At 44.9% G+C, this 12,364-nt stretch overlaps 1 protein-coding gene across 1 annotated transcript in view; it reads right to left on the bottom strand.

Annotated features, from left to right (window-relative positions):
• Positions 1 to 12,364, bottom strand: part of LOC131513223 (aryl hydrocarbon receptor-like) — a 64,591-nt gene that overhangs the window by 14,519 nt on the left and 37,708 nt on the right. The window contains exons 5-8 of the mRNA XM_058732556.1: positions 9,172 to 9,261; positions 4,222 to 4,348; positions 979 to 1,121; positions 150 to 352 (exon numbers count right to left, since the gene is read on the bottom strand). Coding sequence (XP_058588539.1) covers positions 150 to 352; positions 979 to 1,121; positions 4,222 to 4,348; positions 9,172 to 9,261 — 563 coding nt within the window. The remainder of the gene's footprint in view (positions 1 to 149; positions 353 to 978; positions 1,122 to 4,221; positions 4,349 to 9,171; positions 9,262 to 12,364) is intronic.

The following is a 12,364-nucleotide window of genomic DNA, read 5'->3' on the forward strand; positions in this document are numbered from 1 at the left end:
TTACAGGACCTGTTTGGACAGGATTGGCCAATTGTTCTTGCCTTGCCTTTGGTTCTAGATTCAGGATTTGGGCTAACTAGTAACTAGTAGCTAGTGTCCAAGCACTCTTGGTTCCCTAGGAGTCACGATTTCTGCTCAGAGGGTTGTACCTGGAATCACAGGCTATAGGTGTGAAATCCAATTTGTGTTTTGTTTGGAAAAGAAATGTTTTGTTTTGGAGCTCCAGGATGGTGAGTGGCTGGCGAGGTGTTGCAATGGCAAACAGGGTGAGTTGCGGAGACATGAGGGTGCCATCTTCTGATCTGTTGTTCTGCCCAGGGAGGAGTTTAAGATGGCCATGGAAATTCAGCTCCTAGAAAAAGCAGACCCCAAATGTAATGAGAAGACAGAAGAGGATGTGAAGTAGCTAAAACTGTTGATACAACTTTCCCTTTATGGAATTCAGAGGGTCCAGTATCCTCCTTGTAGTTGAACAGGTAGAACTCCTCAGTATAGGTGTGTGCAGGCTTGGAGCCTTCTCATTCTGCTCTGCCCATCTGGCCCTGATCATTTTTCATGGCTTCTCCATCCTCCCTTAGGTCCTTGACCCACACAGCCTTTTTCCTAGAGCCACAGAGTTAGTTGATTGAGCTGTGAGAGGGTGTATGATTCCAGGAATTGATAGGCACTTTTAGCTGATTTGGGGGATGGTGAAGAAGGTGTATATTAACATCCTGAGTTCACCAGGGATCTCCACTTAGGACTGTACTGTAGGTAACAGGTGTAACTAAATATCAAGTAAACATGTCCCATATCTTAACCAGGCAGAGGAAGGTTCAAAAGACAACCTGGGATTCTGAAATGGCAGTGAGCTGAAGGCCAGATGGCCCTTCCTGGGATGGTGAGGAAGCCTGGCTCACCCCTTGGGCAGTGTTCCATCTGAGCAGAGCCATGCTCTGTTGTAGGAAGTTCCTGAGCCTGTAAGGATAGCGTGATTACCAGAAACCCAGAAGAGTTGTCCAGCAGGCAGCGGAACCGACAGACAAAACTTCTTTCCAGATAGGAGGGGTCCTCCAAGGGCTGATGCTGCAGGCTGTCAGTGGGGGTGCCATTAAGTGAGAGACAGTTCTCTCCAGGCAGAGCTGGGAAGACAGAAAAGTGAGGAAGCTCTACTAGAACACTCTACACCACAGAGCCAAAATATTTGTAGCTCTGAAAGAAGCTGGTGGGTGGAGGGAATGTGGGATCATAAGCCCTGTGGCCCAGTGAACCTTGGCCTTGCCTGACAGGATGACCTTGATTAGCCACTCAAGCTGGCTTTACAGTGTCATGAGGATCAAGTTAAAAATGAGATGATGTACATAACATACATATCCAGGAACCCTATTTGCTCTACTGTTGAAATACACCTTGGAACTAACCACTTCTCATCACTTATACCTCTATTGTGCTGGCCAGTCTCTCATCAGCTGGGCAGACCGTCTAGGTCGAGAACAGCACAGACCCTGAACCCAGACCTGTTGTATGAATCTGGGCAAGTTATTTAACAACTCTATTGGCCCAAATTTTCTTATCTCTCTTTTTTTTTTTTTTTTTCAACGTTTTTTATTTATTTTTGGGACAGAGAGAGACAGAGCATGAACGGGGGAGGGGCAGAGAGAGGGAGACACAGAATCGGAAACAGGCTCCAGGCTCTGAGCCATCAGCCCAGAGCCTGACGCGGGGCTCGAACTCACGGACCGCGAGATCGTGACCTGGCTGAAGTCGGACGCTTAACCGACTGCGCCACCCAGGCGCCCCTCTTATCTCTCTTTAAAGAAAGTTATTATGAGAACTACATTTATATATGTAAAGCACTTGGAATAGTGCCTGGCACATTGTAACCTTTATACATTGACTGTTACTCTCGTCATTTTTTTCTTTTCTTGTTTTAACTTTGCCATAGCCTTCTAACTGGTGTCCCTGCTTCTCCCCCTGCCCCTATAGTCTGTTCTCCATTCAGTAGCCAGAGTAACTTTAAAATACAGGTCAGATCATGTCAACTATCTGTTTAGAACTCTCCAGTGGCTTCCTACCTCAAAGTCTATAGTGGCCTGTACCCCTGCACCCCTTTCCCACTCAGTCACCTGCCAGTTTCCCTTTCACTCTCTGTCTGTGCCCTTCTCAGTGTCCTCCTTGCCATTCCTCATCTATGCCAAGTCCACTTCTGCCTCAGGGACTTTGCACCCATGCTATTTCTTGCACCTGCACTGCCCTCCTCCATTTATCCGTAAAAAAGGATGCCACTTTGACTCGTTTTGGAGTGCTGGTTTAGCTTGCTCTCTTCCCTGTCCTAGGGGTTTGTATCCTTTGCAAAGGATAATAAAGGAAAAAACAAACTTTTGGGTTAAATACAAAAGTACCATTGAAGATTCATTAGAAAGTCAAAGAGGCAAAAACCAAATTTGTTATCTTTTGCTATAATTCTCAACCTGACAAGTATGATTATAGTTGTGCTAATGGTTTTGCCTTTGTCACATGAAAATTGATTTGTCTGGACTTTATTCTTCTGCAGAAGAATAAAGTGTAGCAGTCTAGGGAGGAACAAAGGCAGGTTTATGATCTGATAAATTTTACTACTTTTGTAATCTTTAATAAAACCCCTAGCACATGGTACACCATCAATAAATGTTAGAACATATACACACATGTATAAAGCACACATCAAGTTGAATTTGGATTAGTTGGGTGGTCTTCAGATATCTTTTTTCCATGTTTATAGCACTGCATTAAAATTTTGCTTGTATTTTGAAAAAATTACGCATATAGTTATAAATATATAGGTAGACTTCTATATGGTTTCTGCTACTACAGAGGTATAAGGGTATAAAAAGTATTTAAAAACATGAAATTAGATGCAAAATTCCAGGCTATCCATTGTTAGGGACATAATTCAAACTTGGCAGTGTCAGGCAGTGTACAAAAGTCTGAGCTTCACACTTATGTTCCCTTCTCTTTTGACCCTAGCCAGTCAACACGGACATGGGTGGAGACACAGAAACAGCCCGCACAGAGGTCCAAGCTCAATGCTGAGGACAAAGTTCCTCCCTTCAATGAGCTGATAATCTTATGGGAAAGAAAAAAAGTGAAGTCCTATTTTGTGATAAGTAACTTTACTCTGCTGGATTTATGGCTAGTTAAGACAGAATCTTGTGCCGAATGTCTGAAGTAGGAGCAGGCTTTGAAGAGAGATGGACTAAAATCACAGCAGCCAAAGCTGAGTTGAGTTAAAGCTGTATCTTAACGAATTTACACAACCATATATTATAGTCAGCCTTGTAAGTTTATTCTTGCTTAATACTTTTGGTTATCTACCACAAAAAGGATGTCGTTAGTGTGCAAATATTGGCACATGGATTCACTTTTTTTTTCCTAATTGAAGCCTCTGTTTGAGTATTTTATTTTTTTCTAACCATCCGTCACAACAAAGCACAGAAGAGCCTTTCTTTGCATCCTCTGTGGATGCATTAAGTGTACTCTAAATCCTTGGAGAGGGGTCCTGTATTGGATTTACAAAATGGCATTTACTTGTAAAGGACAGTATTGCCTTTTGCCTATGGTTTCCCACCAGTTGGCAGAGTAACACGTTATGGCCATAATGGCCACCTAACTTGTATACTCACTAGATACACAAATATGAGTCTGTGCCAGCTTGATCATTGTTCAGAGGATGCACCTGCCTGGGCAAGTGGATATTTCCTCCAGCATGAGTCTTATCACTCACCAACTGGGTCCATCTGGCCAAGCATCACTCTCTTCATCTGAACATTCATTTGTTCAAGCAGCTAATGTTTACTTTGTCTCAGACACTGTTCCAGGCGCTGGGAATACATCAGTGAACAAGATCATCAAAAATCCCTCCCTGCATCCTACTGGTAGTAAAATCAACAGGTACTCATGCCTCATGCATAGTTTCCAGTTCCTAGGAGGATCAGATGAGGTCACAGATATGAGATGTAGAGTCCTGTGCCAACGCACACTACCTGATTCGTGATTGCAGTCCTTCCTCCTCTCTTTCCCTCATATTCGTGGGACTTAGTGAGGGCTCGATCAGTGCTTAATGAAATCTACATCTGAGTGAGAAAGCCTGACTTCCTTATCTAATTTCTTCCTCATGGAAGAAACACATGTATACCGGGTTGAAACACATGTAGAGGATTGATTTTGTATTTGCCCTTTTCCCCCCAAGCCTTCCTGACTTACGGTGGTTGTCCTGCTCTCCCTCTCTGCTGATAGGTGCTGCATCTGGAGGCCAGAGAAATTGGCTCTGGAACATGGCTCTATCCTCCTTGTGGATCAGCTCGAACACACTCTGATAGATGACATCTGACTGCAAAGACCAAGGGGCAGTGTCACACTCCAGGGGATGCTTCTTTCCTTCCTGAGGCCAGGTATGACCTGTTCACCTCCAATGAACCTAAGTCATGTCTAGCACCTCTGATCCTTCCAGGCATCGTGTACTCACCTGTCTTTGTCCCTCCCCATCCTGGGTCTGGTTGGTGCACTGTTTCTGTTTTCCTTCTCTGGTTTTGTACAGCCATCTTATCAGGCTGCTGCTGTCCCCAGACCCTGAAAACATCCATGAGGTGGGCACTCCCATGGTGTTGGAGGCCATGTCTGTATCCTCTCTTGAAAGGGGTGGCAGTGCTTGGGGCCAAGGGAAGAATGACTGTCTAGCAGACAAGGCACAGGTCATTAGCAGGGAGATGTCTGAGGTGGGGACACCCTTTGGAAGCTACTGAATAGCCCTGGAGAGTTGGCTTAAAGTTCTGTGGAAGGAGAATGTTGAGCTCTTCTGGATAACAAAATTAAACTGGATTAGAACAAAAATCTCATTTCCAGGGAGAGCCAAGTTTGTTCTGTCATTTGTTGAAGGAGATGAGTGAATATAAATGCTAATGTATTTATACATTATATAATGTATTCACTCTAAAGAAATGGGCTCAGGGGCACTGCAGGCAGGGGGCTCAGTCGGTTGAGTGTCTGACTCTTGATTTCAGCTCAGGGCATGATCTCATAGTCGTGGGTTGGAGCCCCGTGCTGGGCTGAATGTGAAGCCTGCTTGGGATTCTCTCTCTTTCTCTACCCCTCCGCTGCTTGTTCGCTATCTCAAAATAAGTAAGGAAACATAAAAAAAAAAAAAAAAAAAAAAAAAAAAAGGAAATGGGTTTGGCAATGTAGTGACTTGAATGTGAACAAAATTTAAGGTATCCTATCCCCATACAGATTTTGCAAATATTTTACACATAAGGAGAATGTTAAATTGTTTTCAAGCCAGTTTGCCTTGAGAAATCTTACTGTATTCCTTGTAAATCAAGCAGGTTTAATTTTAAAAATGTAATAAGTCAGAGCGCCTGGGTGGCTCAGTCGGTTAAGCATCCAGCTTCAGCTCAGGTCATGATCTCATGGTTCATGGGTTTGAGCCCCATGTCGGGCTCTGTGCTGACAGCACTGAGCCTGGAGCCTGCTTCAGATTCTGTGTCTCTGTCTCTCTCTGCCCCTCTCCCACTCGTTTTCTCTCTGTCTCTCTCTCTCTCTCTCTGACAAAAATAAACATTAAAAAAGTAAGAAAGGTAATGAGTGTCTCTACTGTTGCTTGTAGTGAATAATTTATTAAGTTATGTTTTATTTGAGTATAGTTTGGGATTATTATTGATCTTCTGAGAGGAATTAAGTGCAGCTGAAAGTTTTCTGTCAGCAATAAAAAGTTTTTCTGGCCCAAATTCTACCCCAAATAAGTTATTCTTCTTCACTCTTCCCCTGCATCTCTGAACCCACACAAAGCATGATCTTTAGAAACCTGTTGTATATAACCATTTTCTGCACTAAATTCAGGGAAAATGAACTTTTCAGGAGCATATCCATCCCAGCACATGGCATGGTGATAAATATTTACAAGCGTCTGGTTTAGCTGATGAAAGGACAGAGACATTGTATGGGCCTCCAGGCTGGAAGGCGGTGAAGGGCCAATGGCATGAAGATTGGAGGGGAAATAACAGAGATGGCAGCATGGGGGCTGAGGCCAAGGGAGGTGGGCTTCCAGGGGACCACCAGGGCAAAACAGAACAGACAGCATGGAGGAATGCAACAGTGCTCTGACAGTGCCCAGCACCCGACACATCCGTGCTCCCTGCTTCTACCTGGTCGAACTCTAAAACCCATACACAGCACTGGTGTGGGAGAGCTGTGCACAGAGGCAGAGGCCACAGGCAGTGACCCTGACTTCTCTCCTGTTCACCCACATTGCTGTCATTCTGTCTGCAGCTCTTTTCACTGCCCCTGGAGGTTCTGAACTGGAAAGGCATCACAGCAGGGCAGCCCTGCCTCCCCTAACCACACTGGACAGAGAAACCCATTGCATTTCTTGGATATGAAGGGCTTTAGCCAAGTTTATTTTTTTCTTTTTTTTGTAAAGTCTTCTTATAAGGGTCCCTATCTCTGAACCCTCCCTCACATCACATTTGTCCTCAGCAAGGGCAAGGAGGCGGAAAGTTCGATGCTGACAGTGTGGGTGTGGCAAGTGCTCAGGCCTCAGGTCTGTCTTTGACAAATAAAACTCCTTCTCAGATTCTCAGCTGAAAATCAGATACAGCATAATGGTACTGACTGACATTTTTTCTAAAGGAAAGGTGAAAAGACCGTAAAACTTCTCAGCAAGTGTCTTTTCATCACAAGTGAGGCGTAAGTCCAGAGCTGGTGTGGGGTATGCTGCGCACATCCATGAGTGCAAGGTGGGCATGGGAATATGTGAGGAATGGAGATGGAGGGATTTTGAGTCTTCCTGTTGCCTTGATTTCAGAAAACCTTCTGTTGCTATGGCATTTTATGAACCCCTTACACAGCGTGGTATTCTTGGTGAGCAATGCACTTGCACAAGCATTGCTGTTTTTCAGTCTGCACGGCAGTTGTGTGGAGCATGGAATGTCTTCCCTCAGCATCAGCAATGAAAATGCCCTTCAGGTCTCCAGCTGCAGGGAGTATAACTGAGACACGTCCCAGCTGCTGCCCACTAAAATCCACTGTGGCGGCAACTGTAAGGCAGGCCTGCTCCTGGGAGATGGGACTTCTCTGATGGGCAACTTGGCCATGAGGGCTCCCCTTTGGCCTGTTCAGCTTCCTGAGAGCTGTACAGTTGGCTAACTCTCCTTGCCAGGGTCAGGTCAGAATTTTTAGGACATACAATTTTTACACCCTTGCAGGAACTTCAGGAAATGGGACAAACTAAATGCTGGGATGGCTCTTAGAGGCTGGAAAAAGCCAGTGGTCAGTGAGAGGGTAATACCAGAGTTGTCCTGGCAGATGGCAGAGAAAGGGACAAAAAGGCTGAGGGAAATGGGTGTGGTGGAATGAATGCAATTCATCAGTTCAGAAGACCCACCAGAGATTGCATACCATGGGAGGGCCCAGGGACATACCACACACCAAGGCCTACAGGAGTGCACTACTGGAGGGGCACCATCATAAGAAATTTGGTAGTAAGGTGACTGTTCTTTTCAGGTCAGGGCTGATGGTAGGAGAGGAAGACACTGGGGTGGGCTCATGAATGTCCATTGGGATGATGGAGCCCTGAAGTAAGAGAGGTCAGATGGCAGCAATTACTGACCAAGCCTGTAGGCTTCAATTACAGTGGTGGCCAGCAAGGTAGAAGAAATAATCAAGGGGGCTTGGACCATAGGGAGTTGTGGAGATGGTTAATAGAGCATGGCATCCCAAGGGGCAAAAGAGATGGGCAGCCAACAACGATGCTGCTTAACATCTACAATTAAAGGCAACAAAGGAGGGTCAGTAGGCTGGGGGCTGTTACCTTGATGAAAAATGACAATCCTTTGCTCAGTTTCTGGACCTGAGACAAATTTCAGATCTGAAATCCACTGGCTGAAGAGGGGGCATGGTCCCTAGGAGGAAGGGCCCTACAATGCCATGGTAAGATATTGACCATACCTTCTATCCAACCGCACCACTGTCCATGACCTCCTTGAGATATGATATTGCATGTGATTTACTATCTTGACTGGAGTCAGTTTGGGGGTAGGTTCAGGTAGTTTCAGGGGTTTCCCCTTGGCATTTTATATTTTGATATATCTCACTCCATGAGCCAAGGACCCAGTCTGGGGGTTACACCAGCTGTCAACTAGATTGATTCCAATTACATGCTTATGGAATGGGTAAATGACCACTGGGTGGGTCCTGACACTTTGTAGGTTTGCTGTGAGCCAGACTTTAGCTGGCACTTCAGGTATTATCTGGCCCCCATGGACCTTCACCCTGATGTGAGGACCATGACGGCACTGGATACCGGGACTCAGACCCCTCAGTAGTGAAGGTTTGCATCACACCTCTAGGTAAGCCATCAAGATGTGCTGAGGTGATGGCTGAGGGTGAGAAGAATTCAGAATGGAGAGCAGAGGAGTTCCAGGTGCTACCCTGAGACCAGCTGGAGTTTGTCCCACTCACCTCTCTTTTTTGAGGTTCCCCCAGGGAGAGAGGCTCATAGGAACCAAGGAGGATTTGCTCCGCAAACCCTGGTGGAGGAGTAGACTTGTGAAGCACAAGAAGTGAGTGTGATGGCCATGATAATGTGCCTCTTAGGTTTCTGACTGAGGTTATTGTAAGGTTGCCTCTCTTTGATGTACCACTTGTTTGTGCTGGGGCCACAATTCCTACGGATTGCCCCCAGCCAGTGACTGAGCATGATAGGGACACCAAGGCAGGCCTGTTCCTGGGAGAAGAGGAGCTTGCCTGCTGCATGACTTTGGATTGAGGAGGTCCCACTGGCCCTGCACTGCAGTAGAAGACTCTTCCACCCACCCCCGTTCCTTCCTGGTCTCTTGCCCAAGGGACAGACCTGCTTTCCCCAACCCCTGCTCCCTCTTGGGTCCTCCCAGGATTTTCTCCTGAGAAATCTCTTGTTCATCTCATCCTACCTTGGCATCTGCTTCTCAGAGGATATGGGTTACCATGCCCTCCACTGGATGAAAGAAGCCAGTGCTCTAGAAAGGCTCAGTCAAAGACATATGACGTACATGTGTGGGACTGAGATGGAGACCCAGGTCTTCAGAGTTCCATTACAGCCCCATGTAGACAAGCATTACATGGCCCTGCCTCACCCCCTAGATTTGCCAAACTCTTCAACTGAAAAATAAAACCACTCACTTGATGAAATCCCAAGTAGTCCTGGACCGTGGGAGAGACGTATAAAACATAGCCATCCTCTGTAACTGCCATGAGGAAGCCGTTGAGGGCCTGGGGAGAGGCAGAGAAGAGTTAGTTCAGATTTTTCCTCATTTCTGTCTTGTGGAGCTCCCGAGGGCTGGGATCAGGGTTGTTAGGTGTTTCTGTGAGCTTTCTTTTGGTGCCACTCATACCCTGAATGGTCACTTTTAAAGCAGGGCCTGGGATATCTGGTTACAAATATCTGCTCACTCATGCCAGCTCCCAAAAGAAGGCACAGTGTGTGTGTGTGTGTGTGTGTGTGTGTGTGTGTGAGGCATCAAAGTAGAGCCAAATTCCAGCTTCAGTCTATTGAGAACACTGCAAACTGAATTAAACAAATACACATGCACATGGGCTGTTTTCCCCTCTGCATCTCTGTTGTGGGTCCCACCCTTTGGTTACACAAATCCATTGAAGTCTTCTCATCTGTAGTGGACGAAAAAACTGCTTGTTGTCTATCAGCTGAGGCTGCATGTTGGTCTCACCCCAACAGGTGGCTAAAAAAAGTGCTTATTGATCCTCCAACCCCTTCTGGGAGCCACCCTATTAGAAACTTGCAAAGTATACATTTTTAACCATTTCCTCAGCAGATCCTAAGGAGGCATCCAATCTTAGGACATGGTTTTGGTTGTGACTGAGATGCATTTTAATTTTAAGCTTTCAGTTGGAAACATTTTTCTACACTTATGTCAGGGAAACATATACCTGTAGTTTAAAGCCACTCCCCATCCCCAACATTTCCAGGTACAAATTACAAACAAATGCTCATTAGGAAAACTGTATTTATTCAGCGGTATTTATCGAACACACATGTTCCCAAATCTAAGCCCAAGCCAAATGTGACAAACAGCCATTGACCTCCAGGAGAAAAGAATTTACCCGGGAGACAGGCTCAGTGGGGAGCACAGAGAACAAACAACACAATGCAGCCTGCTGTGCATTTCACAGCAAGATGTAGGGGCTTTGGGGGTCTAGAGTTCACAGAGGAAGGTGGGATCTGGGCCCTGGCAAGAAGCCAGAGCTTGGCCTCAAGACTGCAGGTGGTTTAGCTTGAAGGAAAAGAGCATTCCTGGGATGGGGTGTTGGGGGGGGCGTGGAAGGACGTATGTGCCAAGTTTAAGGTGCTGAGTGACTTCCATGTACTGACCATAGAAGAGAGTGTAAGAAGGTGAGTATCAAAATCTTTTCAGAAGTTATTTATGGTGGTGTGATTTTTGCCTATCTTTATAATTTTCAAATATGAATAAGCTCATTTTTTTAAAGAATATGAACACATGAGCTTGTGGATGGGAAGAGATGTGCCTGGAAGAGGCACTAACCTTGTGTGGTGGGAATAGACAGGACTTCACAACATTCCATCTCAAAATATCCCATTTTACCTGCTGTCTGGTCCCCATGGTGGGGACTCTGAGAACCCTGCATGCCTTGGGAAGAGGTGATTTAACAAAAAAATGGAGGACTCTTCCTGACATTTTTGTTTCAAAGGCCAAGTTCTCAGGCATCAACAAAGGAAAGACTTAATGGGTCAGTCAAGACAAGAGCCTGGCCAGTGCTGGGTGACAGGACATCAGCACAGCTCCCTGCCCATGAGACTTGAGAGGGCCTCCAGTCTATGTGAGTAAAGATTCAAGAGAGAAGTGAAGAGAGCTTATATGCTGGGAGGTCCTGAGAAAGCTCAGGAGGGTGGGCATGAGGGCTGTTCTCCCCCCAATGGAGGATGGCAGAAACCCCAGATAGATTTGAGGTTTGAGGGGCTTTAGAGAAAATATTTTTTATGTTTCTGCACACTTAGGGGTTCTGAGGAAACCTTACTGAGACCTGGGAACATGGGGTCATCCTGGGTTGTAAAAATGTAGACAATGGTCTTATTGTTACCCTAGAAAAGCTTATTTACATTGCAAATGGTTAGAGTAATAACTCGTGAACCTTTCCAAGGGTTTTATCCTTCTTTTCAGGAGGGGAGGGTAACAGCTTGTGTTTAATTTTTTTCCTATTTTTTAAAAATTTGATTTAATTAGTTTATATCCAAGTTAGTTAGCATATAGTGTAACAGTGATTTCAGGAGTATATTCCTTAATGCCTCTTACCCATTTAGTCCATCCCCCCCTCCCACAACCCCTCCTGCAACCCTGTGTTCATTCTCCATATTTAAGAGTCTCTTATGTTTTGTCCACCTCCCTGTTTTTATATTATTTTTGCTTCCCTTCCCTTCCCTTATAAAGTCCTCATATGAGTGAAATCATATGATATTTGTCTTTCTCTGACTGACTAATTTCATTTAGCATAATACCCTCCAGTTCCATCCATGTACTTGCAAATGGCAAGATTTCATTCTTTTTGATTGCTGAGTACTACTCCATTGTATATATATACCACATCTTCTTTATCCATTCATCCATTGATGGACATTTGGGCTCTTTCCATACTTTGGCTATTGTTGATAGTGCTGCTATAAACATTGGGGTGCATGTGTCCCTTCGAAACAGCATACCTGTATCCCTTGGATAAATACCTAGTAGTGCAATTGCTGGGTTGTAGGGTAGTTCTATTTTTAATTTTTTGCATTCCCACAGGCAGTGCAAACATCTTTGCCAACATCTGTTGTTGCTGGAGTTAATGTTAGCCATTCTGACAGGTGTGAGGCGGTATCTCATTGTGGTTTTGATTTTTATTTTCTTGGTGGCGAATGATGTTGATCATTTTTTCATTGTCGGTTGGCCATCTGGATGTCTTCTTTGGAGAAGTGTCTGTTCATGCCTTTTGCCCATTTCTCCACTGGATTATTTGTTTTTTGGGTGTTGAGTTTGTTAAGTTCTTTATAGATTTTGGACACTAACTGTTTATCTGATATGTTGTTTGCAAATATCTTTTCCCATTCCGTCGGTTGCCTTTTAGTTTTGTCGATTGTTTCCTTCACTGTGCAGAAGCTTTTTATTTTGATGAGGTCCCAATAGTTCATTTTTGCTTTTGTTTGCTTTTGTAAGACGTTGCTGCGGCCAAGATAAAAGAGGTTTTTGCCTGCTTTCTCCTCGAGGATTGTGATGGCCTCCTGTCTTACATTTAGGTCTTTCATCCATTTTGAGTTTATTTTTGTGTATGGTATAAGAAAGTGGTTCAGGTTCATTTTTCTGCA

Source organism: Neofelis nebulosa, chromosome 5, assembly GCF_028018385.1.
Source record: "Neofelis nebulosa isolate mNeoNeb1 chromosome 5, mNeoNeb1.pri, whole genome shotgun sequence".
Taxonomy (NCBI): domain Eukaryota; kingdom Metazoa; phylum Chordata; class Mammalia; order Carnivora; family Felidae; genus Neofelis; species Neofelis nebulosa.